Below are 24951 nucleotides of genomic sequence, written 5' to 3'. Positions count from 1 at the left end.
TAACAGGTTTTTATAACATTCCCACGCAACTTAAAAAAGAAGAGAGAGCCAAAAACGGTGGTCTAAAAACGTTATTGTCGCTGTACTATTATGCAATGTTACCTCCAGTCAGCTCTCAAACGAAGACAACAATTCAAAAATTTGAGTTCCACTGATAGTGTCGTGAGCTAGAATAATATTGACTCATTATTAGGTAATTCGAAAGGTTCCGAGAAATCTTATGAACGCAGGAGCGAACAACGTCGTGTAATAAACTAACGGTTCTCCGCAATTTTATTTGACTCTCGCATTCATTGCGAGACTAAATTATAAATCACGTTTTTAGTATTTAGGATTGAAAAGATGATTTACCAGTTTCTCTAATTTATATCGTCTCAATTCACGCGCTTTCATATAGGTGTTTGCGGTGGTAATCTTAAAGGGGCAGTGCCACGACATTCGATTGGAATGTTTTTCACTTTACACGAGCTTACTGGCACTACTGGGACTCAAAGATAGTCGCACGCAACGCCACTGGCCGAGAAACTCTCTTGTTGCGGCGTAAGTTTAAGGACAAAAGCGAGTGTTTTCGTTTAGTCTCTCCTTCGCAACACTTGATGCCCTAGCTGGGTGGTCGCAGTACCGCCCAGTGACGATATTGGAATGCGGCTCATAGATTGGACCCGAGCATGGCGTGGACACTCAATTTGGGCTCGTGATAATTGATAGCTCAAGAAGCCTTCGGGTCCGTGTCATAGCCTTCTCTATACCCACAAAGCCTGGCAGTTCGAAGACGGAGCCATAGAGTGCCCAAACGCAGATTTGGAGCGCCGACATCTCGTGACAAAAAGTATCAAAGATCCATTTCTCGGGGAAGCTGGACGTCAGCGCACAGCTTTTGCAACGGCGAGGACCCGAAACACACTTGTTCGCTCGGAAGAGGTGTGTTTCGGCGTCTCGCCTCAGCGAGGCGCCAGTCACGTGGCTCTCCTTTCATCCATTGTCTGCCGCTCCACCTTTTCCGTTTCGGCGGCCGCTTCTCGTGGCGATCTGCCAGGCTTTGTCAGTATATAGGAGGCTATGCCCGTGTCCAATCTCTGCAAAAACGAAAGTAGCCGTACCATTATATTCCTTCACAAAGTTGTTCATGGCAGGGTAAATTCGGTGTCTTTATTACAAACTTTTGAGTTTCATGTTTCCTCTCGCCCGATTTGAAACATTTCAACTTTTTATCCGTCTTGCTTGTCCGCTGCGATCCCATTGTCAAGGATGCAAATTGCTTATGATTCACAAAAATTTAACCTCGACATCTCTTCATCAACTCATGAGTTTATGTTAAATCTTCGAGATTGGATGACTGCGAACTAATCAACAATCAATTTTTGTAATATGATAATGTTGCATGACTTTTATTGATTTAACTTCGTTGTTTTCAGTTTTTTTTTAGGTTTTAATCCATGTATGTTTTGTGCACCACGCTGTAAACCGAGAGTTTGCTTGTGGGAACGAGCAAAATAAAGCAATTTATAATAATTATTATTATTTAAGAAGGACTTAAAACAGGGCTTCGAACTTTTTCTTCTGAAACACTTTCAATTCTTTTTTTTCCTTTTCTGGGTTTGTAAAAGCTCTCAAATTGTTTTTTTGCGTGTGTATTATGTCTTTGATATTGTTCATATATTTATAGCCTACCTTTGCGACTGGCCGAGTTTCCGTCACGGAAGCCTTTACAGGTTTTGACGGACCCTTTAGAACCATTGTACTAGGGATGGCAATAAAGATTATTATTATTATTATTATTATTATTATTATTATTATTTTTATTATTATTATTATTATTATTATTATTATTATACTCTGATGTACTCCAATGAAACATTGAAATGTGTGTGTGTGTTGTTTTGTTTTTCTGTGCACGTGATGTGAGTCCGTGCGAATATCCGGTCTGCCACACCAAATGCTGGATCTGGTCCCACAAGCCTCTGCTGCTTTGACCAGACCCGACACTGAAGTGGTTATATGCAATGTTGAATAAAAATTTATTATTATGATTATTAATATTATTATAACAATGCCTGAAACTCGGTGCGTGTCCTGTGCCTTGCCAACACTAGTGCGGCGCTATGGTCAACATTGGCGGCATAAGATCGGCTCCAGATCACCTCTTTGCTTGCTCCGGCTGCGAGTAAACGGGGCTTTTTTTTTAATTTTTTTTTTTGCGATTTTGTTTGCGTGTGATGAAAAACAAAGGGGTTTTTCACAGGTCATTAACGTCAAGGATCTGTTGTAAGGCGGTATTTATGCAAAGAAGAAAAATCATTGCAGCGTCTCTTTAAGATTTTTATGCTATGTGGGTGCATGGAATTTGCACCATGTGGCGTGCACATGCGCGTGTGGTTTGCGTGCGCCAGTGAGACAGATTACGGTTGAGAATACATTTTTATTTTCTGGGAATGCATTCGTTTTAAGAATTGCATTTTTCGCTTTGTTTTCCCGTGTCGGGGAAATATAAATTATTTCCCGATAACTTCTATTATGACTCAAATAAATTAAATTTGTGTCATTCGTTTACTTGATTTTTTGCCATCCTAGTTTTGAAGGTGAGTGTGTATTCTGATTAAAATAAACAATTGAAAATGCGTTTAATGCCCGCACACACACCAAAGCAAATGGTGCCACACCCTTCAGTTCTCTTTCCACTGAAACATAATGAGGCTGCCGTTTCGCACGTAAACTTAGAAAAGCCTGAATATTAAGGCTTCTTAGATCAATATATATATTTTCTTTCATAGTCTCTACTGCCTCACGCACCGGAGTTTTACATGTTAAAAACCAAAAGCTTGCACTGCAGGCACCTTGTGCTAGTGCTATCTGTTTATGAATTTAGAGAAGTTCGGACTCGCTTTATGTTTTATATTTTGACGCACACGCAATCACGAGTTAACGTTAACTGAACTAAAGGCTCGAAAGAAGAAGGCTTTTAAGTTGCTCCGGATCAATTTCCCCATCAGAAAGAGCGAGGCTATTTTCCACGGCCTCCAATTGCGACACAAACGTCACATCATTGAAGAATTCTGGTTAACTGTTGCACCATACGTCGCACATTTACCTGGCCCGACGGTGACTTACTACGCAATTTCTAGGCTGAATTACGTTTCGCTGCCAAACGTCCATCATATTATTTGACTTGAACATCAGTCCACATTGAACGCGGAAAGATATATTATCGTTTGCTTAATGCCGTTGAATATCGCCTACGTCTGAGACAACCTAATAGCGAGTTTTAGAACAGTGCACCCAAAAGCTTCGCGTACGCAAGGAAGTAGCGACGTCTCCTTGCCTCAGGATTTAGCTTATCATGTGTCCTAACCAGCTCGCCTGCACACTTTCGCTGCTTGCAAAGCTTGGCGTATGCGCATGGCAATGAAGCCAGTTCCTTGCCTACGCTACTTGAAAACTCGCTAATGATACAGACAAGCTCTCAGCTCTGGGCTTCAAAAGCACACTGGTGCATATACATAAAGTTCGGTTTGCTTTAACGCGCCCGAGCCGACTGGGTGAAACCATTCTGGTGGAGGTGTCTGGCAATACATTGCGAGTCAGATAGATGCTTCCGTATCCTGCTTTAAAGACGTGGAGTGTACGCGTCGGGCGCCCGTCTCTCACTAGGGAACGGCGGCAACTGTATTCCAGGAGCACTCGAGGAAGATTTATGGCGCAGTTTTCCGAGACAGACTGCAAGCACTTCGACGGAGAGCTCTTTGCCTGCTGTGTGTAGGCAGCGTGATAAACAATGCTTTTTTGGCAACTCCAAAGTTTGAATAACCTAAAAAAAAGAAAGAAGAAGAAAGCGTGAGGAAACTGTTGAGGCTAGGAGAGTAGGAAACATGCTATAACCAAACACAAAAGCTTCAAGAATAAAAACAACAACAATAAAACAAGTGTTTGCACAAATCACGGCCTCCGTCGCCCAGCACTGGAAAACGACCTAACAAATCCCGCACTCTACTATAAGAAATAAATAAAAAAGCAACGTTAAAAAAAATGGCGCGCGTATTCGTCCTCGTGGGACGTGTGAACGACTTGGGGGGGGGGGGGGGGGGGGGGGGGGGGGGTTTGCTAAAAGATGCGGCTAGGAGAGTTGGTTGAATACTAACAGCTTGTATAAAAGGGTTTCGTATAACCCCGGCCTCTGGCCTCCCGGTCAGGGTAGGAGAACTATTTGGAAATTCCCTTCTCGTGTTTTCTTCGCAGTTAAACAGTTATTTATGCTCCGCATTCATGGTCGAACACCCATTTCCACTGAGTGTTGGTCTGGAGTTGGGAAGGTTGCTTAACATAAATCGTCACCATCAGGAGTGTTTAAATCTACAGTTGATACTTTAATGTATGAATGAAAAGAAAACTCAACTCCCTTCTCCTTTGCTGTTGGGCACGAGAGTGAAACCAGAAACAAAGAGGTAACATTGTGAGGGAATATTTAACCTAATAAGGTTGCAGTGTGCAACCGACGCGAATGTTGGAATTAACCTTTACCGCGAAACATAGTTGAGTTGTCATAACGAACACTCCATCTTCCCAATGCATGAAACATGGATCGGTTTTCGTTTTACGCGCACCGGTGTGTTCAAAAAGTACATCTACAAGACTCATAGTTGTTTTTTACTTTTCTACTTTCTGTAATACCAAAATGATGCCTCCCTCCCTTTCCCCTAATGACGCAAACAAGAAAACAATGATCTACCGGAGTATGGTCATAAGCTTCGCCGTGATTGTTCGGGTTTGAACCGATCGGGGCCATAAACCTCTTCAACAGCAAAAAAGAAAAACAATCCACCGCTGCCCAACGCCCCTGGGCAACACGAGGCGTCACGCGGAAAAGCCTGCGATGTCACAACGAGCTAATCACTAGCGACAAAGAACAGTGAACGATCCCTTTAACAATAGTCTTGAAGGCTGTCACCGGTCGCACTTGAACCTATCATTAACTACGAGGTAATCCTTGAGAAGTTGTGTGCATTCCTGTAAACAAAATGTGTCTCGCGACAAATTGCACCTTAGGACTTCTTTACGTGGTACCCTTTGAGTGTAGCGCACTTTACCCAGCGGTGTTCTAGTGCTGCTAACCCGCGGAGAGAGACACACACCAGCAGTGTGTGTCTCTTTTTCTCCACTCCTTGGTTTGTTCCCTCTACGTTCAGCTGGAAACCTTCAGAATCATGTCATACCAACCAGATCAGCTCCAGGCAGTCACGAAACAAAAAGTTTTGTCTTGGTCCTCATACCACTCACGCACAGATTCCACGAACAGTGGCGTACCAACTTGTTTTTGAATGAGGGGGCAAACCAGACCCCCCCCCTCCCCCCCTCCCCCCCCCCCCCCCCCCCCGCCCCCCCCCCGCCCCCCAGAGCCGGGGAGCGGTGCCCTTGGTATCCCTTGGGCGCCGCCGGCCAGTGTTTGCCCTGCCCAGGGACGGCTGTTTAAGGGGGTGGAGGGGGCGGGGAGGTGGGGGGGCAAAACACAAGCCTTTCCCCCGACTGCGAAAGCTGGGGGGAAAGGCACGCGCCCCCCTTGCCCCCCCCCCCGGTTGGTACGCCCATGGTAACGACAAAGTCGTCACTGGGGATATAGTATCTTTGAGAGGTCATAGATGTTCAGGAAACGCACTAGAATCTGGAGCCGCGGTCACCGTGCTCGTACATCGTACACAAGACACAGTGTTCGCTGCATACGTTATGGCAGAGTTATCTTCGGACACGCCTCAAGTACAATTAAAGCACGCTAGCTTCCATTGTGTTTCACAGATCTCTGCAGACAGTGTTTTGTATAACCAAACTGGACAGGACTATCATGCAAGGAAGAAACATGATTCAGACGATAAAGAGTTTTAGGGAACCGTTTTTGCAGATCCGATACGGTACGATGGGTCCTCCGGTACGAACTGCGCATGCGCTACAGCAGAAGACTCGCATATGCGCATTTCGTACCCGACGGTTCATCGTACCGTATCGGATCTGCAAAAAAGGTTCCCTTAAACTACCTATTGTCTGCCGACCGTCTTTTGTACTCTTAATTAGTAGCATGACCACGGCCAAATCCCGCGAGTTGGATGGGTGCGAAAGAGTTCACACTTATACTCCCGAATCGGCTGCAAAAAGGCCCGCCGGGAAGTGTTACGACTCACGAGGCGCATTGTCTAGGAGGAAAATCACACCACGTTCGAGTTTTCTGGGGGCGCGTCTCGGCTGTGGCCGCCCGCAATTTTCAAACGAGGGTGCAAAAAGGGTGCAAGAGAGCTTGTGCTACCAAGTGGCAAGGTTTCGTACGTAGGCGAACCATGCGGTTTCAAACATCCCTGGTATATAAGTTCGCTGTGGCGTAAAATCGAGTTGTGCTTTTCTGTCGAGAGCGCAAAGGTAGTGAGGCCAAGTTGGTGTCTGTTGTCTCCGCTGTAGATGAGATGTTTGGTCAGTGCAGTACCCACTGCTAGCCTGGAATCTTCGATGCAAATCACGCGGGAGTAATTGCTCGCCCACATGCCGGTACGACGCTCATCCAGATTGAAAAGCGCAGGGGTGGGGATTGAGGAGCCCCGGATCCCTGTTGTGCTCAGCAGCACACGCTTTCGCTCTGCGTGTTTTGGTTTTCTTCTTTCTTGGCTTTCGCACCAGGTGCTCTGAGGCCAACACACTCGGCCACCGATCCCCCTGTCTGTGTTGGGGTATACGGTGCCGGGAACTCGTATTCGACTGGTGTGTTTAGCGTCCTATCCCGAAGTGGCTACATACGACGTTACTGAAGTCAGCATCTGATGTTGTTGGATTTCCGGATCCTGGCGGTCGGCGCTAGAAGTTCCGGCAAAACATACAGGTGCAAAGGCGAGTGTCGGCTGTTGTCGCGGAGTCCCAACTCTTGACTGCTGAAGCTTCCGTGGACCGACAAGCGAGAGAACGACCTGCGGCAGGACAGGTGTCTACCGTAGGACAGCTGTCTGCCGCAACTACCCCCGCTGCTGCTACACCGCCAGGATTCGCGCCCGCCAACAACGTGAATTGGGGAGCCACTTCTTGAGACGCGCTAAACACACCAATCGGAGACGAGTTTCCAGACACTCTAGTGTTGCGTGATAAACGCACGGATACCTGCGTAGTGTCTTTCTCAACCTGCGTTGTTCTCGCTTGTGCTCCATGCAGGCGGCGCCTCGGACGATCGTCCCATGACCGCGTGCCGCGACCGCGCCGACGGCTGGTGCCTCCGGTCAGGCCAGGCGCGCGCACGGCGACGCCGGCGACGAGGAACTCCGTGACGACCAGCAGTGTCCCGAGAGAAGCAGCCACCGGCACCGCAGCGACCACCCGGTTGACCGACGGGAAAACCGCAGGTGAGGCGGGAAGGTCGAGGAGACGGACGATGCATAGACCCCTTACCTGGGATAGAAAGGCGATTTTAGATAGCGTGTTGTGAGCATAAAATACTCGCGAGAAAAGAATAAAACAAACGAGTTGCGTTGTGGCGGCGAGCGGCGTAACCATAGCAACCGTCGCTGACGCTGTCACGTGACAGTGTGGAATTGAACTACGTGAGAGCATCAGTGACGATTCTTACGGTTACGCCATTCGGCGGATTCACACCGCGTATACATCATGCAAAATAGAATCTGCAGACAGACTCGAACGCGAGTCATCGCGAGATCCGTGCTTCGAATGCCGCATGGCAATGAGTCCGAGGAAAGACTTGGGCTCGCGGCATTCGAACCACGAATGTTGCGGTGACTCGTGTTTGCACACTGTCGCTTTTGTATGATGTATGAGCAGTGTCACCTCGTCTCTAGGGCTATCGGCGTATCTCAATTTTTACAGGTCTCAATCCGAACGCGTAAAAGAAACTGCCTTGCGCTCGCTGTTTCGCCAGTTTGGTGCACGAATTGCAAGAACCCGTGCACTCGCACAACTTGAGCACCAAGGAATGCAGTGCCTACGCTGCATTCGATACTTGTGAAATGCCACTGAAAGTTGGAGGCATAAAGCTAATGTTTGTACGCGCGGTTGCAACTATATGTCGCTCCTGTACTGCTACCAAGCGCAGCGTCCCCGCTGTGAATGCACGACGACCCCACTCCCTTGCGATCCTCGTTCATATCGAAACGGGAACGTGTAGTGAAGGAATCATTCATTCGTCCTGTGATGTAAGCCCAGGAATCGAATGTGCCGACATGTGGTCGCGTCTGTTGCAGGGCCCTGCGCGACGACAATAAGGCGGCCCCGGCGGCGGTGTTGCGATGCGTCCGGGCAGTAGTGCGTCCCCGGCGTCAGCAGCGGCCCGTCCGGCACGCTGGTGGTACGGAGGTTCGACGCGGCTGCTGCTGGCCCTGGCCCTGCAGCTGGCCATGCAGCGCAGGCACGGGGGTTGCGGCGCCGCCGCCGTGCCGGTTACCACGCAGCGCCACATCGGCAGCATCCCGGGGGACTTCATCATCGGCGCCCTCTTCCCCGTCCATCAGTCGCCCGACGCCAAGAACGCCCAGACGCGCACCTGCGGAGAGGTGAGTCACCCATCAAGAATGACCGTCCAACCTGTTTGCCAAACGCGACCCAGGAAGTCCGAAAAACAAAACAGAAACGTAGCAGGTAAATTCGCTTCACGAAGAAGGGTTCATCTGGAAACTAGTTAAGCTAAAAACACGTTTATCTGAGGCAAGACTGGGGTAGAGTGGTTAAGGCCCCGCCACACTGGCGTCGCGGAGGCTTGCCGCCCACCTATGGCTGCCGCGGGCTGCCGTCCAAAACCAGTTTTCGTCCTCAGCGGCTCAAAGCTCGGAGCCGTCCAGGCAACCGGCCGGCGCGCGGTTGAGGGCTCGCCGTTTTTTGCCGCAAAAGAAGGGAGTCAAGAGGAGGTGGCGTAAATAGTGATGTTGCGATGCCATGGCAACGCGAAAGCCGCTTCTCCGCGCGTCTTTCACGGTTCAAATGAGCGTAGCGTAATTTCGTTTCTTCTGCAATCTCTATTTCCCCCAATGTTTTTCCCAATGGCGTGGTTCCTTGAAACTGTGCGACATTCCTCCTTTCTGTTTGACCAGGCGCGGCCAGACTATACCTAGATAAGTACCATAAGAACAACCGCTGGGAAATTATTGGAGAGGAATTCGGAAGTTTTTCCTTAGTTTCTGTTCCATGTCGCCTGCATTGTGTCTGTTTGGTGGCTCTCGAAAGTAGCCTTTATCTCTGTCGTCCAGCCAGGGCAGCAAAACCTGTCCCTGGGTGTTTCGCTAGCGCCAGCTCGGCGGGACCCAGATCAGAATTTGCGCCTCCTTCCCTTCGGAGCGCGGCGACGTCTCAAGATCAACGAGCAGGCCAGGATGATCCCATTCACGCTGTTTACCAGGTCATCATCGACACCTCCCATGTAGGCAGCGAGTATGTTTTCGACGCTGATACCATTTGCAAAAGATGGGAGCCGAAACGGTAGAACTTAACGAAGAGCAGACGAAGAGCAGACGACTAAAGCGCGGGAAATACGGCGGAGGCGCGCGGGCAATCTCGAGAACACGAGAGCCGGCGTGACGTGGCACGGGACTATACCACGCTGGCCAAACTGTGGCCAATGTGGCCCGACCAGCGGCACCGACCGGCAGTGCCGTCGCCGCTTGTGTGGTCAGACCTTTAAGGGGAACTCGTCGGCAGCGTCGCGGCCTGGTAATTTTGTCACTAGGTAATCAGACATGTAAAGTCACTGATATTGGACCTATAGGTGTGCGCGACTATCCTCGTCTCATCGGCAAAGTTTAAAAGCAAACCTTTACAAAGGTGTTTATTGCCTAGGATATGCCGCGCCAATTATCTGAGGCAGTCGTCTTTTGGGCGTGCAATATGTTTATCGATTTGGCACGAGTTTTGCTCCAGTGTTTGGTGGGCTCGGGTTAAATCACATGCTTCGCCTGGATAGCAGTGAAAAAAGAAACATGTTGTACGTCAATGATGCTGAATGAAGTTCAAAGGTCTATTCCGATCGCTCAAATTAGGACAGTTTACAGGCATTACGTGTCAAAGTCGGTTAGGATTCGTGAATGATTGTCTTGGTAGGTCTCTTTAGGAGGGCAATTAAATTATTTTACAGCATTTAATCAATAGTGACCACATTGTAAAATTCCAAATCTTCATGAAACCAAGCATAGGAACACGTTTTTATTTCAGGGCATGAACAAGAAAATGTGAAGAAAACCCGACATTTCTTTTTGTCGTTGTCTCACCTGCGAAACGAGAGGTCACGTGCATCGGGTCAGGTTGTGCTTTAGAGCGCGTCAGTACCCTCATTATGCAAGATCTCCGCAACAAGCTATCGAGTATTAGTGTCAAGATGTTCTGGTGGCGCCCTCCTACGGTTCCCTCTCATGACGTCATTACCTTGCGAACAACCTGTTCTATGGTGTTTTAAATGAGCATGGTGAATGTCGGAAATCATAGCGCTCTGAAGCCAGCGCTGCCAACATCGTCAAGATTGAAGTTATTACATTACTCTTATTTCCATTAATGAGAAATTGTTTGCTAACGTCATAGTCAGCATTCGGCCAATCGTGGAAGGCCGACCACAGCGACGCTTTCCATCGCGCATGTCGCCAACGCTTTTGTCCACTCGTCCTGCTAACCATAGACGTGCAGCTGGGTTGGCAATTCCTATCGCACATGCTCTGCGTTGACATTGCTTTATCCCTCCTTCGTGGCACTAATTGGACACGAATACGAACCCGAATATTCGCCCACAGATGAAGTGTCACCGAGCACACGCCGAAAGACGCGGTGCTTGTATTCAGTGTGTGAGCTGGATTCGGCTGACCTGTTATAGCACAGCGTATGCATCGCGATAAAAAGAGAGCAAACATCGTGAAACAGGAAAGGAATGAAAACGTTATTTCTTTATTTTACAAATGTCAGAGTAAAAACCGCGTCACTACTGGCTGCTTATATTCATGTGCTAGTCTTCTCCTGTTTCATTAAACGGTGTGCGGTTACCAAGATTGAAGCCTAGTTTCACTTCACTGTTGTTTTAAATAGGTCGGTTTAGGTTCTTATTCTTTTGCACGTATAGATATCAAACATTTAGGGAAATGACCCAGATAACAAAGGAACTCTAAACACGGTTCTGAAAACACTAAAATAAAAATATTAAAATAATAATGCTTTTTACTTTCCCGCAGCTTTGTTAGGCAAGAACACGAGCCATAAAACTGTACTGTTTTGACGCTAAAATTAGGCATGCAAATTCCAACCGACATGTTTTGTTTTTGCACGCTAAATTCGTGCACTATAGCCTTCAGGTACTTGGACAAATTATGCTATAGGATGAGGACAAGATAAGACGATTCATGTTCGTCTCGCCTGGTTTACTCTCGAAGACACTAAATTAAACTCAACAGAAATCTCGGCTCTATCAAACAGAAAATACTGTCTTTATGCTGACACCCAGATTGTTTCAGTTTCGCGAACCTTCAAATATAGATTCTTTTTCCCCAGACACAAACCTAACCCAATTGTTGTTTTCCTGGTACTTTACTTTCAAAATGCTGAAACAAAACTTCCACGTTTCTCGACGTGTTTTGCAAATAAAGTGCGGCGACAGCCGATGCGTTGCAAAATCTGCTGCCCACAGACTACGGCAGTCATCCAGCACATAGGCATTTATTTCATTTACGCAGTGTCATTTAGCGCTAGCTTTAGCGGAGAAGATCGCACGCAAATTTTAGGGGAGAAATGTTCCCGCTCAATTTGTCCGAGTAATTGTTCCACGTTGATATTTTGCCACGAAATTTACCGCCTTGAAAAGCGCATGCAAAAAGTGTTTTCCTTGCTAAATTTAGAGATAGAAGTTTTCCGGGCCAATTTTAGAGGGGAAAATTTTTCCGCTTCATTTAGCAAAAAAAAATTATCCGACAAACGTCAAGGTGTAACGTGACGTCATGATATCATTTGACGCTGCGACGTCCCATGCCGCGACGAATACCACGAGCACAGGCGTGGATCCGCAGCGAAACCTCACCAACAACGCCTTTGGCAGCTAAAAAAAAAAATCCGGTACATGAGATTTTTTTTTTAGATTCAGTCTAACAATTGTGATAACTATCCTCATCTCATCACACACATCACACAATGCACCGAGGTGGCAGCCCAGGAAGACAGACAGCTCCAAGCAACATTCCTGGATATCTCAAAAGCGTATGATATAATGGATCAGAGTATAATCTGGAAGTCTCCACGAGCTGGGTTTGAACGGAAAAAGATGTGAAACGCCTACACGCACCGCACTCCGGCATTTTTATACATGTTGAACGGGAGGGACACAAGACGAAGCAGATGCTGGTGTACAGGTGCATGAGACAGGGGTGCTTTCTATCCTTACACATAACACCGCTGAACAAAAAACAAGAAAACTCTGGAGCAGGCAGGAAGAAGCTTCGACTTCCCATACAAGGTCGAGGGGGCATGGCGAAGACAGGAAGTGCCAGCTCTCAAGTATGCCGTTGACCTTAGTACTCCACGCCGACTCACCGGAGGACCTTTAGGAGCTACTGGAAACATATGGAGAGGTATGCTTGCGCCTCAAGCTGCAGTGCACCCCCAGCAAGTGTGCAGTCCTCAGTTCAACCAGCAAAATAATCAGCTGTTGGACCAACTGTGGATCTTACAGAGCGGAACGTTGAAGTTGTGGGATACCACCAAAAAGCTGGAAGTGACCCTTGACGCATGGTGGAATTATCTCTCAGATCAGAAGCAAGACAAAAGGACAGCCGAACTCAGGAGAAACGAAGTCCTGGCAAAAAGATCTTTCTGGACGTTCAACCGGTTCGAGGTGATCCGAGCCCTGTCGAGGATTGTCTTCCTTCCAGGTATCACTTTTGCAAATGGTGTGCTGGTACTCTTATCCCAAACAAGGGAGTTCCTGGAGAGGCGGCAGAGGGATGTGGAAGGGATGGCCATGGCGGTCACAAAAGCAGTGCCCAACCAGGGAGGTAAGGGGGACCTGGGCTGGTCTACATTTCAAGCGAGAGAGGCCGGATCAAAAGCGAGCTACAAAAGCCATCTCTACGGACTGCTGTAGGAAAACTGGGCGCACCACACGCTGCGTAACATAATATACAAAGACAGAGGCACAAAGTGGATCCAACGCGTGCGAAAACTACCGCAGCGCTATGAATTTCCGACGGACTGGCTTGAGGATGTAGGCAGGTGCACAGTCAAACCCGCAGAGAAACCACGGGGGTGCCAAAGACGAGAATATGGACAGCCAGAATGGAGACCATACCTGCCCGTCGACTGTACCTCACGAAGAGAAAGGCTGTTGAGAAGGATACCTGTTATGACAACTCAAGGGGTAGTGGGCTTCTCGCGGAAGACCGCATGGGGACCCTACGAATTCGGGTCTGGAGAGACAAGTTTACGGAGGGACAGGAGAGGGCCTGTTCGATTTATGGACTGACGAACAATACGACGGCGCGCTTGGTACTACGATGCCAGTGTATCGCACCGTAGCCTCTGACGATCACCTTGTCAATCACCTCGTGTTTCCGGAGCGGCGGCGAAGAAGAAGAAACTCCCGAAGGACAGAATGAAGAAGGGAGCGACCGACGGGGCAACGGGAGGGTATTCGTTTGAAGGTGGAGGTGGCGAAAAGGTGACTGGAGGTATGGTGGCAGGAGACGCAATGAAGGCGGAAAGCACATAGTGCGTGCACAAGTCAGTCACCCAACTGCAGACACAGACGGAAGAGACGGCGGAAAGGGAAGTGGTATTGGGGAGGAGATCGAAAGTCACGGCTCTAGCGGCACGCTTCAGCTGTGGGGCCAAAAAACCGAATTTTCTTGTTTGTTTTTGATCAGCGATATCTAAGATGACGATTCGAAGGCCAGCATTGGTCAGAACGAAGCGCTCGTGTCCAGGCCGTGCAAGACGAGGTTCAATTTCTTTGTTATGCTGTGTTAGTAAACACCGGGCTGTGGGGACAACAACCTCGATAAAGCGCCCCCTAAAGTTCGATCTCCTGCCCAATAGGCTACTACTGGCCAAATACAGAATCCAAAGCTCTGTGATCATCCGCTCCGAAGGGGAAGCCAAAGAATCAAATCGAATCCAATCTAATTGGTGCATGGCATCTGTGCCAAACTAATGTCGGCCTTCTTGGCGCTGATGACGAAAACAATTGAAGGTACCACCAAATGCAGGATATGTGAGACATATACCTTTGACACGTGAGTAGAACACGACTCACGAATAAGATGAAATGACTACGGAAGCGTTTTTTTTTTTCAAGCGTGGTTCAATCGATCTCTTGGCACAAGTTTGACCCTAAAGTATTTTGATGGCGGAAATTTTATCACGGCGCTTATGGGTCGCCGCCCTGTACTGGTCAGTTCTTTTGTTCACACCATCGAAACTGAAGAAAAAAAATTAGCTGATTGAAGCACCAATTCTCATCTTCCATTGACGCGTCATCTGTGTGATGAAACGGTGTCATGATCGCCATTAGTTTGTGGAAAGCGAAACTGGTGTTCCAGTCACCCACCAGATGGCACTGGTCTTTGGAAAGGCTCTAAACGCCAAGTTTTAGTTCTGTACTTTATTTCTGAGAACTTTCTTTTCTTTCGTTCCCATTCATACGAACGAGTGGAGTCCTTTTCAAATCCAAGCCATTTCGGATGTAGCGAAAGAATGTGCGGGTGCAATTTTGGCGTGCTCTCACACTCACGGGGCGGAATAAACGCTTCTGCGAGTCGACTAATGCGTCGTCATTTTAGGAGAACCCCCGTCAGCCCATTCCCGCAGGGCCCTTCTACCCATTGTCGACCTGGCAACGAAAATCGCCGTCATCAGTGGTCCGGCGAACCATAGGCATTAAAGGCATGCCGTCGTGGGCTTACAGGTCTGCTCGCTAGCTCTCTAGTTCAATGAAGCGGGTACTTCCCTTCTCAGCAGTGACCTGCGAGCCAATAGCTGTAGTTTTTTCTCACTTTTGCGCCGGGCTTTGAGTTACGGAAGGGGACGATGCTTAATGGCCCTTCACACACCGATGGCCAGTGATGGCAACTGGTGAAGTACTACAGGGTCGCCGACTGTAAAAAAAGTGTAGACTGTGCTTTATGCTCATCACTGGAACAAAAACGAAAATGAATAGAGCGTTTCAGCTTCTTGTGTGTACTCGAGTGTTTCAAAAATTTTAACGGGAGTATTTTATCCTAGTTGAATCAGTGTAACTCGAAACAGCATATTTTTACAACGAAGCTAACCATAATTAAATGCGGGAAATGCCCATTAATTTGATATGTAACTTGATATATAAATATTTATTCGTCAGTTTCAAGGACGCGGCATTTGCGGCGTAAATTTAAGACGCTATTTTTAGATATTGCACGGCTATTAATATTGTTGGATATCAAAACACGCAGCACACATGGCACTGACGACAGAATACAAAGCACGCGTCCATGCCCGTACATGAGGCTACCTTCGCGCTCTGAATAACTTTGTCCTGAAAGAGCTGTGGGATACAGCATTACCTGGCGCCGTTTGTTTAAAGAAATTACGTTAAAATTGAATGAAGAAGCCTAAAATTCGCCATATAGTCGTTTCACGTATTTTCTTTGCATTTTACGATTGGCAATACTAGGGACCTTGTAAAACAATTTGGTGCAGAATTATCATACTGATTAAAAATTTAATTAAAATAACAATTTAATAATGCTCAAGAATAGCCCATAAACCATCTAACTAATAAACACTGATAAGATGTATAAAAAACAAAAAAACTTGCCAAGTATACAGTGCAATTCAGGTCAGTTTGACGATCTCAAACGTAAACAAACTACGCGTAAGAATATTGACCAGCAACAGAGATGGCAGCGACGATTTCAACAAGGAGAATTTTCGTGGAATCGAATACTATCGTGCCGAATAAAAACTTTGCTCGGTTTTCTACTTTATAATCATTGGTTCTGGCATTGTAAACGCCTCATAGTTTTAGTAAAAAAAAATCTACATTAGCTGAAATTATAGAAAATAAAACGCAAGAAATAGTATATTTGTTTGGCTTTTTTTATCTGCTCTTAAACTATTCACGCATCAATCTTCCAATCATACCGGGCTGTAAGTTTCTTTTTTTAATTTTTGGTGATAACAAGATGACCACCGACCAACTGTAAGCTTGGAGATGAGCGATTTAAGTAGCGTGTTCATTGAGTTAAAACGATTTTGGCATTAAGACGTTACAAGTAATAGCGTTACCGGTAGCGCGTTGCTTCTTTCTGTAACGTAGTAACGTACTGGTTACATTTTTTAAGGCTAACAGAAAACGTACTTACATCCCTTATTTCGAGCAACGGATGACGTAGTCAGGTTACCCGTTTCTTCTTTACAAGACTTAAAAAAAAAATTGTGGTTTTAGGAGCCAAGTTATAAATTCTTGCCCTCATATAAAAAGTACCTTCAAGCTTTTGCCTCTCTTTCTGCACGCAAACACACTCACTTTAGGAAACCCCCAACGCCCACGGCCTTTGTGCCAGTATCAAAAACGCTGTTGCTGTGAATGGCAGGCAGTGGGGATAGATGCCGTCCAAAGGTAACGCAAAGGTAATGTGCGTTACCTGCTATCGGTAGCGGTAACGTTAAAATATTCATTTTATTTTAATGAAAAAGTACGTCGGCGAGGCGTTTCTTTCATTTGCCCGTAATGACTAACGTATTTCGTTCCATTTTTTTTTCGGTGATGCCTACAGCACTGGGAAAAATATTTCTTCGATTGTTCTGCCATTCCAACGAACCCTCGGCCGACGTCTATGCAGAGTCATGATGATGCACACATACTACGCATGGTTCTGTCCGCATGTGTGTTTAGTTTAACAGCCGTACAACGTACGAACGATTCGATCTTCATGCGCCGTAAACAAAGGTTCTTGTGTGTTTTTGAACAGTTGTCGGTTCCTCCTTGCGCAATCTGGGATTTATAAATCCGACTCCGCAGGCACAGAACCTCCTGCGGCCGCGGGTTTGTCATGGCTGTGCCACATGAGAGCAATTGAGCTGCAATTCTGGCTGTGATAATAACACCGCGTTAATAACATTACTCACGAATCATTCAAGACTACTTTCGAGGCGGAGTAGCCGTCGGTTGAAACGAACGGCTAGATGGTATCTAAAGACAGGGAGAACACTAATCGGTGTGCTAGTAGTGCTCGTAGAATTCGTCACCCGCACTCTTCGTATTCGCGCCAACTCCCTCGGCTCCTTTGTCCCCGCTTGATTTGCCGGGCTTAGTAGGGCTCGGCGTCGTCAAAGGGAAGTTGAATGAAGATACAAGTGGAGGCGCAGGTTTCTGCGTCGGCTTTCGGTTGGACCTCGTGTCCGGTTAGTGCGTCGAATGACGTTTGGCATCGGGCTTTGACCCAATTGCTGATTTGGTGTCATCCGAGCGTGATGCGTTACGTGGAGGAAGAGGAGACTGTTCACAAGCTGTTGATCGCTCCAGGTGGGGTTGGACAGAGTCTCCCATCATAACTGCTCCGTCGGGAAAAACAGTTGCAGTGCCTCGCCATTGGCTAGACCGCTTTCATAGTTCGCCGTGATTGGACGTAGGCGCGAGCTATGGAAAAATAGACGCGCGGGCATTGATCGTGGACAGCTACCAAATCAGTCGAGTGCCTATGATACTTGAGCGCTCTTTCCAGGTTTGAGACAACAATTCAGAGAATTAAGATAATAAAAAAAAAGAATAAAAAGGTCGATGTGTTTATACACTTACTTAACTCATAAACCACATTAGAAAAAAAAAAGTGCGGCTCCTCCCAGAACGTTTGTAAAAATCCCATTCACATCCCTAATTAAGGCATATGTAGGTGCACCTTAGATTTTATTTATGTAACTTAATCAAGACCTATACATTTCAAACGCCAGAATCATCGTTTCTTCTCTCGACAACCAAATTTTATAAGAACTACGTTGCCTAGCGCAAAAATAATGCGCCAAGCTTCTTTGCTTTACCCTAATGTGACGAGGAGTACAGTAGGTATACCTGCTTAAGTTGGTATTGTTGAAGCCTCTCAACAGTTCATCTGACGACCAGTGAACTTGAGTAAGTTAGGCTTTTGTGGCACAGATACTATTGGGATGTAACCATAGCACTTCAAAGCAGGCTATGAAACACGCGCCCCAAGAGGCATTAGACATTTGAAAGCAGTTCATTATCCTTGATTTGTAGCATTCATGTGACCCTCGCACGTGACGTTTCGCTCTCGTTTTCTTCTTCGCGCGCGTCCGCAGGTGCGCGAGCATTACGGCATCCAACGTGTGGAGGCGTCCCTACAGACCATCGACGACATCAACCGGAGCGACACGCTGCTGCCCAACGTGACGCTGGGCATCGAGATCAGGGACTCGTGCTGGTACTCGCCCACGGCCCTGGAACAGAGCATCGAGTTCATTCGGGACGCCATCAGCGCCCAGGACCACCACGGGTGGGGCGTAAACGTCACCGGCGGCGAGGTGCCGGCCAACTGCCCCAGTCGGGGACCGCCGTCCAGACGCATCAAGAATCTGGTCGGCGTCATAGGACCGGGCTCCTCGGCAGTCACCATCCAGGTACGCCTAAAGATCCCGTGTACGGAGACGTGGCGCGAACCTCCTCTTCCCGGGGAGCCAGTTTCTCATCTAGCCAGTTTCGCCTTTTCACGGGGAACACCCTTTTTTTCCTCTTTTCCCTTATTGCAACACCTCCCGGAAAGCAGGGCACGAGGGCTGAACTATAAACGTCCCCTTACGACGCTAACATGTGGCACGGATGCACATGGGTACAGGGTCTGGGTGTCCTAACTGATTGAGCTCGAGTCCCAGCCGAATGCCGACGCAGCACTCGTGTTTAATATGTGCGTCCTCGAGATCGCCTCACGTAGGCAACGTAGGATTTGACATCCAGCACTATGGTTTTGTTATCTTGGAGTTGTTGGTGCTACACCTTCCATTTGGTGATTGTTGCCGAACTATAATACTTCTTGCTAGATTTAGCTGTTTCTACCGTTGTTTAGTGGAAAGAAATTGTAGTAAGTGCAATTACGGGTAAGAGAATAAAGAGGACACACGCACTGGATGAGGAAAAAAAGGTTAATATAAGAACTATTGGCGACGATGTGCACTGTATAAGAGTTGCACTGTCAGCAACAAATTCGAGGCGCTCCTAAACGCAAGCATATTATCAGGCATTGGAAAAATTACATATCCGCTTGAAAGAATGAATTTTTCTGCAGTATGCTGGTCAAGGAGGCGCGTTAGTACTGATTAAACATAATTGAATTTGCGGACAAAATAACAGTGACAGAAAAAAAAAATTCGTAAACGTGCTTCTAAAACAAAAACAAAAACAAAAAAGAAACGCGCTTGCCTGTTGTTTATTTTCTTTCTCCCTGTCTTTTTGTGCGAACCGTTAACCATGTTCGGACATTTGTTTTGTACTGTCACAAAAAGATTTTACCTACATCGCCTACTGGCGTGCAGACCGTTACCTAAAGTTTCCTTTGAAGTCGTAAGCGTGGGAACAGCCTGAACGTTCATGGTGAAGTCTTTATTAAGGCGTTCATTTGGTTTATCGGTGTGACACCTGCTACAATGAATAACTATTCACGAAGCAAAACACTTTTTAGAAAAGGTAAATTTCTTTTTTCTAATACAAATTAGGAAGCTCTTTTAATTTTTTTTTAATGTGTGCAATCTTAGATTTTACATTGGACGTTCGTTGTACGTTGACGAATGTACGGAAGTTTGATTTGCAGCTTTACGTTATATTCAAAGCTCTGCGTTAAATAGCAGGTGGTTCAGGCTCCAGCGCTTGATTTATGAAAAAGTACTTCCAGTGCCTCAGTAATCGTGCAAGCAAGCCATTTTGTAGGGCTTCAATCTCGGGCTGTAAAAGAGACCACGTGACTTGCGCTACACAATCGACGTTAACTTTTTTTTTTTTTTTTACGCTTGCGCAGGTGCAGAACCTGCTGCAGCTGTTTAACATTCCGCAGATAGGCTACTCGGCCACCTCCCGCCAGCTGAGCAACAAGCAGTTCTTCAAGTACTTTCTGCGCGTGGTCCCTTCGGACCAGTACCAATCGCAAATGATGGTCGACGCCCTGCTCATGTACAATTGGACATACATCTCCACCGTGAACACCGAAGGTGAGTACGCCTATTTGCTCGCTTTTTTTTTTTTATAAACCATCATAATTTTTAGCTTCGTACTTCTATCTACTCAAGTCATTCGATCCCAAATCAGTTGCATAAATATAGTCTTTGAGCACCTCCACATCTCATTTCTCTTCGCAACTCACGTTTTCGACGAATGATATCAGCATGTGAGAAATTTCGTTTTCATTTTTTCGTCTTGTTGTCGACAACACCTATGCGGTCGGAAGTGGTGGAAGGAAGAACCCTATTATCCCATCCAATCAAACTGAGAGGGTGCTTTCCGCGCACAGCATGCCGCTACAATATGCAAATTATACCGGCTTGCGTTTAGATGGGACATCCGTCATCTAGAATGTTCGATGTCAAGGTTTTGTTGTCTAGGTAAACGATCGTGATTGTTATGGTCTGGTTATTACCCCTCCTCCCCTCACAACACATACGCACACACGCGCACACACGCGCACACACACACAGGCACACACACACACAGGCACACACACACGCACTCGCGCGCACGCACGCACGCACACACACACACACATTACTTTATTCATTCATTAATTTATGAAAAATATGAAAGTGATCATACTGGTCGACGCCACCATGTCTCAGAAGAAAATGGCGGTGATCGCTCACGGCTTGCGAGGATATTTCATTGCGTACCTTGATTACTTTGTTAAAGGGGCTGTGCAACGATTTCCGGACTTCGGTCAAAAATTTGTGGAAGTTGCCGTCTGACACTTTCTAAAGAACAGAAAACCGATTTCGCCTGTATGTCTTAGTTGTTGTGTTAAAAGAAAAAAGAAGAGATAAATATTGGCATTTCTGGCACCCCTCAACTCACTCCCAGTCTTCAGGGTCACACCTGGTCGCACTCCTAGTGGCGCAATTTGGGGTGCCTTGTAGGTCCCCGTGCGCTCTCTCGGAGGATGCTTGCTCTCCCTCTCTCTGCTGACATTAGCGGGCGTTATGCTGTAGCTTAAAGCCGAGCGAGGTCACGTAAGCTTCGCGCCGTAGTTCCTTCGGTTCCCGCTCGCGGCTGCAGGTGGAAGAAAAAGCTCGACTTTTGCTTTGCGATTATGCAGCGGAATCGCGACATCATTTAATCAAGGAGACGTTTTCTCTATTCTCCAGGGCACGATGAACAACGTAAAAATAACAAGATGCGAATTATTTTAATCTTAAAATTATTGCAACCCCCCCCGCTTTAATAATCTCTAGTACCGAAAGAAAGAAACAGGACAAGAAAAACTAAGAGCTTAGCCAAGGCTGCTTGCTAATCGTTTAGCTATAAAGAACCAATAACCTACCTCTGTGGAACGAATTATGAATAAAGGCCAGTGAACATCGACGAAAAAGAAATGCAATCTTCGTTGAGAAGCAGCGCATGCCGAACTTCATAAGAAATACAAGTTGATCATAAAACAAAATCGCTGCAGTAGAGACGCGGCTCTTCAAGTGAAACCAGCGTGCTCCCATGGCAGAATGGCGTCGCTCAGGCCAAAAGAATGCTCGGTGCTTCACCATTTTGTTAGGAGCAGCAAAAACGGCCAACGCCGGTTTTAGAGGTTGGTGCGGAGACGTGTCTGGTTGAAAATAATATCTAAATACCGCATGCGTGACGGCATGCATCACAAATACAAGCCTGGTTGGCCTCTGAGTTGTTTACGGATAAACAAAGGCACCGCCAGTCAGGCTTCAACACCTTCCGTTGGTCAGATCTAGGCGGCCTCTACCCATCTCCCCTAGATTATGAAGCCGTTGGGCTGAATTTTCGGCGTTACCTGAAGAGGGCCACGCTGAGAAACAAAATGGACACGATTTCTGCATCAGAGCTCGGTTAGCGCTCCTGTTCAGTCAGTTAGAACACAAGTCGTTTGTTGTTAAGAAAGTGTTGATTCTACTCCAGCGACTCTTTACACTTTAACCTCCTGAATAAATACCTATGCGTAGAGCGTCGAAATGTTATTTGAGATTTTTTGGATCTCCTGCGTTGTTTGAAAAACTTACACGCTCGCCTTTTTATACTGTAAAAAATGGTTAAGCACATTAATGGAGAGCACGTTTCATCATTCACAACTTAAGAAATTCAGGGCGTGAATTTGTATGTTTACGGTCTTGCTCTGTGATTCGTCCTTTGACGTTAGTTACGGCTAACGTCGGAATCTCGCCGGCTGCGGAGTGGTCATAACAAGCTCGGGACTTACCACGTCTTGCATTCTTGAAGCTGACCATGGTAATATTTTTTTTTAATTCACATACATTTGGAAACACAATGGTGGAGTACGAAATCTCGCCGTCGGATTGAAATAAGTTCAGAAAATGGGAGACAATTGCACGTCCTCTTTAATGCCGTCGACTCATCGGTTTTTTTTTTGTTTTTTTTTTTCTGAAGCTCCCCTTTGTGCGATCGCACGCGGCGCGAAAAACTTCAATGCAAGTAGTGACCCGGACTAAGCTTCCGTTTGTCTCCATTTTTTTTCTCCGGGTTTTTATGGTCTCCTTTTATTATCTTAATCTTACAGAGTCACAAAAACTGGCTGCTTTGTTCCATTGTGAAACATAGAGAAGAATATATAAAATGCTGGTGCGCGAAGAGTTCATTCGTGAAAATAATACGATGCATCACTTGCTTCTGTGGCTTCTTTTAATAATAAAGCTCTTTTCATACTAATTGAAAAAAGCACACAAAAAAAATGCTGTTTTACTATAAGGAAATGAGTTTTTGGGAGTTTCTTTGGGAATAAAGCCAAGTACGCGCGTGTTAAATTTGTTTGAAGTTAGTCCTTCTGTTCTTCTGTTTCATACAAGCTGCAAATGACAAGTAATGGGACGACGAAACACAAAATACAACGAGGTGGTATAATTTACATATATTTAGTTTTGCCTGAGTGGTAAAACATAACCTACATAATTTCCACAGCTTTCTACGAACAAGTCCTTAAAGTTAGGTGGAATTCCATTTGCGACGCGATAGACTGTATTTTAACTTAGCACATATAAAAAACGGGCTCCTAAACTATCTGCATACCCGCACTTAAAAAGCCCCAGTATTTTTTCTCGTTACAAACATTTGTGTTTGTGAGGTGTCCCTTTCATTTTCGCGTAAGCGAGTTTTAAATAGTAGTGTTTCTTTCTTAAACATCTCCTACATTATGAAGGGACTCTCAGAAGTAATGGAAGTCGATGATTAGAATCATGTCAATTTTATACATTTTAATGTTTCAGTGAGTAGAACGGCACAAAAGAGACAAAAAAAAAGTCATGTGGCGTACGGAAATAATAAGATTATTACAAAGTTCTGCTGACTTTTTTGTTGCACTATACCCGAATTTTCCGAAATTTGCTTATTGGTCGATCGTTTCGTCGAAACTGTAATGTTTGTAGGTAAGTGTCATCCCTCCCCATGTAACCAGATTATTCCAAAACAAAGTGTACAAGCTTTGTGAAAAACAACAGAAGGGGGAATGTCAATCAAAACCTTAACACAAATCAATTAGATTTTTGTTTAAAGTAAATTATTTTGTTTGTTTTCTTGGGTGCATCATCCTAAATAAGGAACAAAACACAAAATTCGTCCCTGACGACGTTTACTTAAACAAGAAAAGACAAAGTAAGTGGTTTTGTTTTCGAACACTCAGTGCTGTTAACTCCACGAAAAGAAAATACTTTTAAGATGAAAATGTGTTCATCATTTTTTGACAGGCAGCTTACCTTTCGGCGATAAATTGCAGAAATCTAAACTGTTACATGAGTGACCACTTTTTTACCAAAGTAAATGTGCAGTTGAACTGGTATACACGTTCACAACAAACACTCGCAACCAGTCTTGTACACGTTACTGAAGAAGTAATCACTTACAATTACTATTACTTTTGGCTAAAAATTATTCGATTAGATTACTTGATTAATTGACAGCAAAAGTAACTGGACATTACTTAGAGAAGTAACCGTTACTTTTCCGATTACTTTATTGTGGAAGACTTACGTCTTTAGCGCTCATAACAATAAACTACTTCCAACCTCGATCCTTGCTTGTCACAAAGCCCACGTAGGGGAAATACGGGATCTTGACCTGTATCTGAACTGGCTTTGTTATATTTTGCATCCGCTCTAGACATTCTTCGGTTCTGCTTCTCTTATGGGCGGCAATTAGGTACCGTAAGCAGGATTTATTTTATTTCTATGTGTGCGTGCGTGAGAGGGCTAGTTTGAACGAAGGACTTACAAAGCTCAGTGATGTGATTGCTGCGCCAATTGCGCCAAACTGCGCCAAGGGGCTAACCCTGCTACATCCCGCTACATTTTGCCAAAATATGGGTAATCTGCGCCAAGCCTGCGCCAAAAGACCAATTTCAGTCTCCTTTCAAAACCGAAACTATTCTGAGCACCGTAATTGAGCATGCCTGTGTTATGTGGCGCAAGCGGCCGACCAACACAAAGTACCCTGTATCAATCGTCCTTCCGGTCCTGCGTGGTTTTCCCGCCATCTGGCGTTTCGCGCACTCGTCGTCTCGTCAGTCTCGTCTCGCTTTTTTTTTTTTATTATTTTTAACGATAGACGCGGATGTGTGCGGAGGATCCGACGCTATAGCGTTTTGGATACTAGCCTTGCCGTCATGCTGTGAAACGAAACCGCTTTTTTGTTCGGCGGGAACTTTTTTTTTGTGAACTGAAGCACTCGCTCCTGAATGCAACAGCCGTTGGAAAACTATATTTGGTCCCTGCCTTCTAGTCACCGTGGTCGCGCGACGTCGGGTGTTGCCGTCC

At 46.2% G+C, this 24951-nt stretch overlaps 1 protein-coding gene across 2 annotated transcripts in view; it reads left to right on the top strand.

Moving 5' to 3' along the window:
• The window catches only part of LOC120845191 (metabotropic glutamate receptor 5), a 460349-nt gene that overhangs the window by 214957 nt on the left and 220441 nt on the right, over positions 1–24951 (top strand). For both annotated transcript variants that reach the window (XM_040503389.2, XM_040503390.2), the window contains exons 2-5: positions 7174–7361; positions 8214–8522; positions 18277–18594; positions 19983–20172. In XM_040503389.2, the coding sequence (XP_040359323.1) occupies positions 8259–8522; positions 18277–18594; positions 19983–20172 (772 nt within the window). In that variant the 5' untranslated portion in view covers positions 7174–7361; positions 8214–8258. The remainder of the gene's footprint in view (positions 1–7173; positions 7362–8213; positions 8523–18276; positions 18595–19982; positions 20173–24951) is intronic.

The sequence above is a fragment of the Ixodes scapularis genome, unplaced genomic scaffold (genome assembly GCF_016920785.2).
Source record: "Ixodes scapularis isolate PalLabHiFi unplaced genomic scaffold, ASM1692078v2 PGA_scaffold2__306_contigs__length_199485367, whole genome shotgun sequence".
Lineage (NCBI taxonomy): Eukaryota > Metazoa > Arthropoda > Arachnida > Ixodida > Ixodidae > Ixodes > Ixodes scapularis.
Note: the sequence above shows the minus strand (reverse complement) of the source record. Positions and strands in the feature narration are given on the sequence as shown.